Source organism: Centruroides vittatus, unplaced genomic scaffold (genome assembly GCF_030686945.1).
Source record: "Centruroides vittatus isolate TY-2023 unplaced genomic scaffold, ASM3068694v2 contig_639, whole genome shotgun sequence".
Lineage (NCBI taxonomy): Eukaryota > Metazoa > Arthropoda > Arachnida > Scorpiones > Buthidae > Centruroides > Centruroides vittatus.
In genome coordinates, this window is record NW_027122393.1 from 1 (window position 1) to 1,532 (window position 1,532).

A 1,532-nucleotide genomic window follows, 5' to 3' on the forward strand; every position below is an offset into this window, starting at 1 on the left:
CTGTACACAGCCGTCATTGAGCAGATACTTTCTTACGGGTCGGAGATCTGGGGTACCGAAGTGGAAAAAACATACATTAAACGCAAGTTGCTCTCGGCACAGAGACTCTCGGCCATTACGGCCACTAAGGCATACAAGACGGCACCGACAGAAGCTTTATTAATAATAGCTAACTTAATACCTATCGACCTGGTTATAAAAGAAAAAGTATGGAACTACTTGCAACTGAAACTAGTTGACGAAAGCATCACCATTGAATCATTCACGCGGCACACCAAACAGATGGGTGTCTACCCTACTGCGAAAAACATCGCCGAACATTTGAGCATAAACAAGCTGGACCACACCCCCCATCACCATGCTTACCACCCAGCCGTCTCCATATTAGATCTTTTTAACACCAACACGTCAGCCGATCACAACGGCCTCTGTCTTTTTACGGACGGTTCGAAGTCTGACGAGGGCGTGGGGTGTGCTTTTGTTGCAATGAACGCCAACAACACTTTACATCAAGCCCGCTATCGGTTGGCTGACCACTGCACAGCCAATCAGGCGAAATCTTATGCTATATATAAAGCCCTCTCCTGGATAAAAGACAAACGGCTATCCCTCAATATCAAGAGTGTCACCGTCCTTAGCGACAGCAGAGTCGCCCTGCAGCAGATAAAGAAAATGAACACAAAACTAAACATCATAAACAGCACCGTAAAGATACTCCTGGAACTTCAGGAATACATCAGCATCAAGCTAGCCTGGGTAAAGGGACACAGCAACATCAAGGGCAACGAGAGAGCGGACCTTCTGGCCCGCTGAGCTCCTAGCTGGATCAGTAATTGCTCCTTCGACAATACTCCGTTATCCTGGGTCAAACAGAATATCCGGGGCTTCATCAAAGACACATGGCAAAAGAGATGGGACGACGGCACCACAGGGAGGACTACACACGAGTTCATACCTGACGTTCACCAACGCAACAACTGCAAGCACTTCGTCACCACTTTCCCTCTTACCCAACTTCTTACAGGGCACGGGAACCTGCGTTGCTACCTCCGCAGGTTCCTGCGCAAGACAGACGGTCTTTGCCAGTGCCAGTTAAACGAGGAAGATACACCAAGCCACGTCATCTACGAGTGCCCAAATCACCGCAACCAGCGAAAAACTCTGATCGACACAATTCGCAAGGAGAACGAACTTTGGCCATGCCAGATGAAAACACTCATCAACAACAAAAGAATCTTCAAAGCCTTTAAAGACTTTGCTACCAGTATTACAATTCTCAACTAATCCCTCAACGATGTCTCAAACTGCATATCGTGTGCGGTCTGGGTTATACTCAGCCAAAGCTACGGCCGGTTTCTGCTACAAATTTCAGTTCCAGTACGGATTCATGTTCTATTGTTCGGGAGGTCTCCCATTGTAAATATTCCCTCTCCGGTTACTTACGGCAGGCGTCTGCAACTTTGTGAACACCCAGTGGGTGGCTCTGCCGTTTCTCTGTTAAAATTTTTCTTGTTAACCACAAGACGTGGTTA

General features: G+C 47.5%; 1 protein-coding gene across 1 annotated transcript; it reads left to right on the forward strand.

The window, feature by feature from the left end:
- Positions 1-102: 102 nt before the first annotated feature.
- LOC136979777 (uncharacterized) lies at positions 103-1,284 on the forward strand (the record flags this gene model as incomplete). The annotated part of the gene is made up of 2 exons (XM_067275808.1): positions 103-756; positions 874-1,284. Coding segments are annotated over 2 exons (1,065 nt in total), but the record flags the coding sequence as incomplete, so codon positions are not given.
- Between the last annotated feature and the right edge of the window lie 248 nt (positions 1,285-1,532).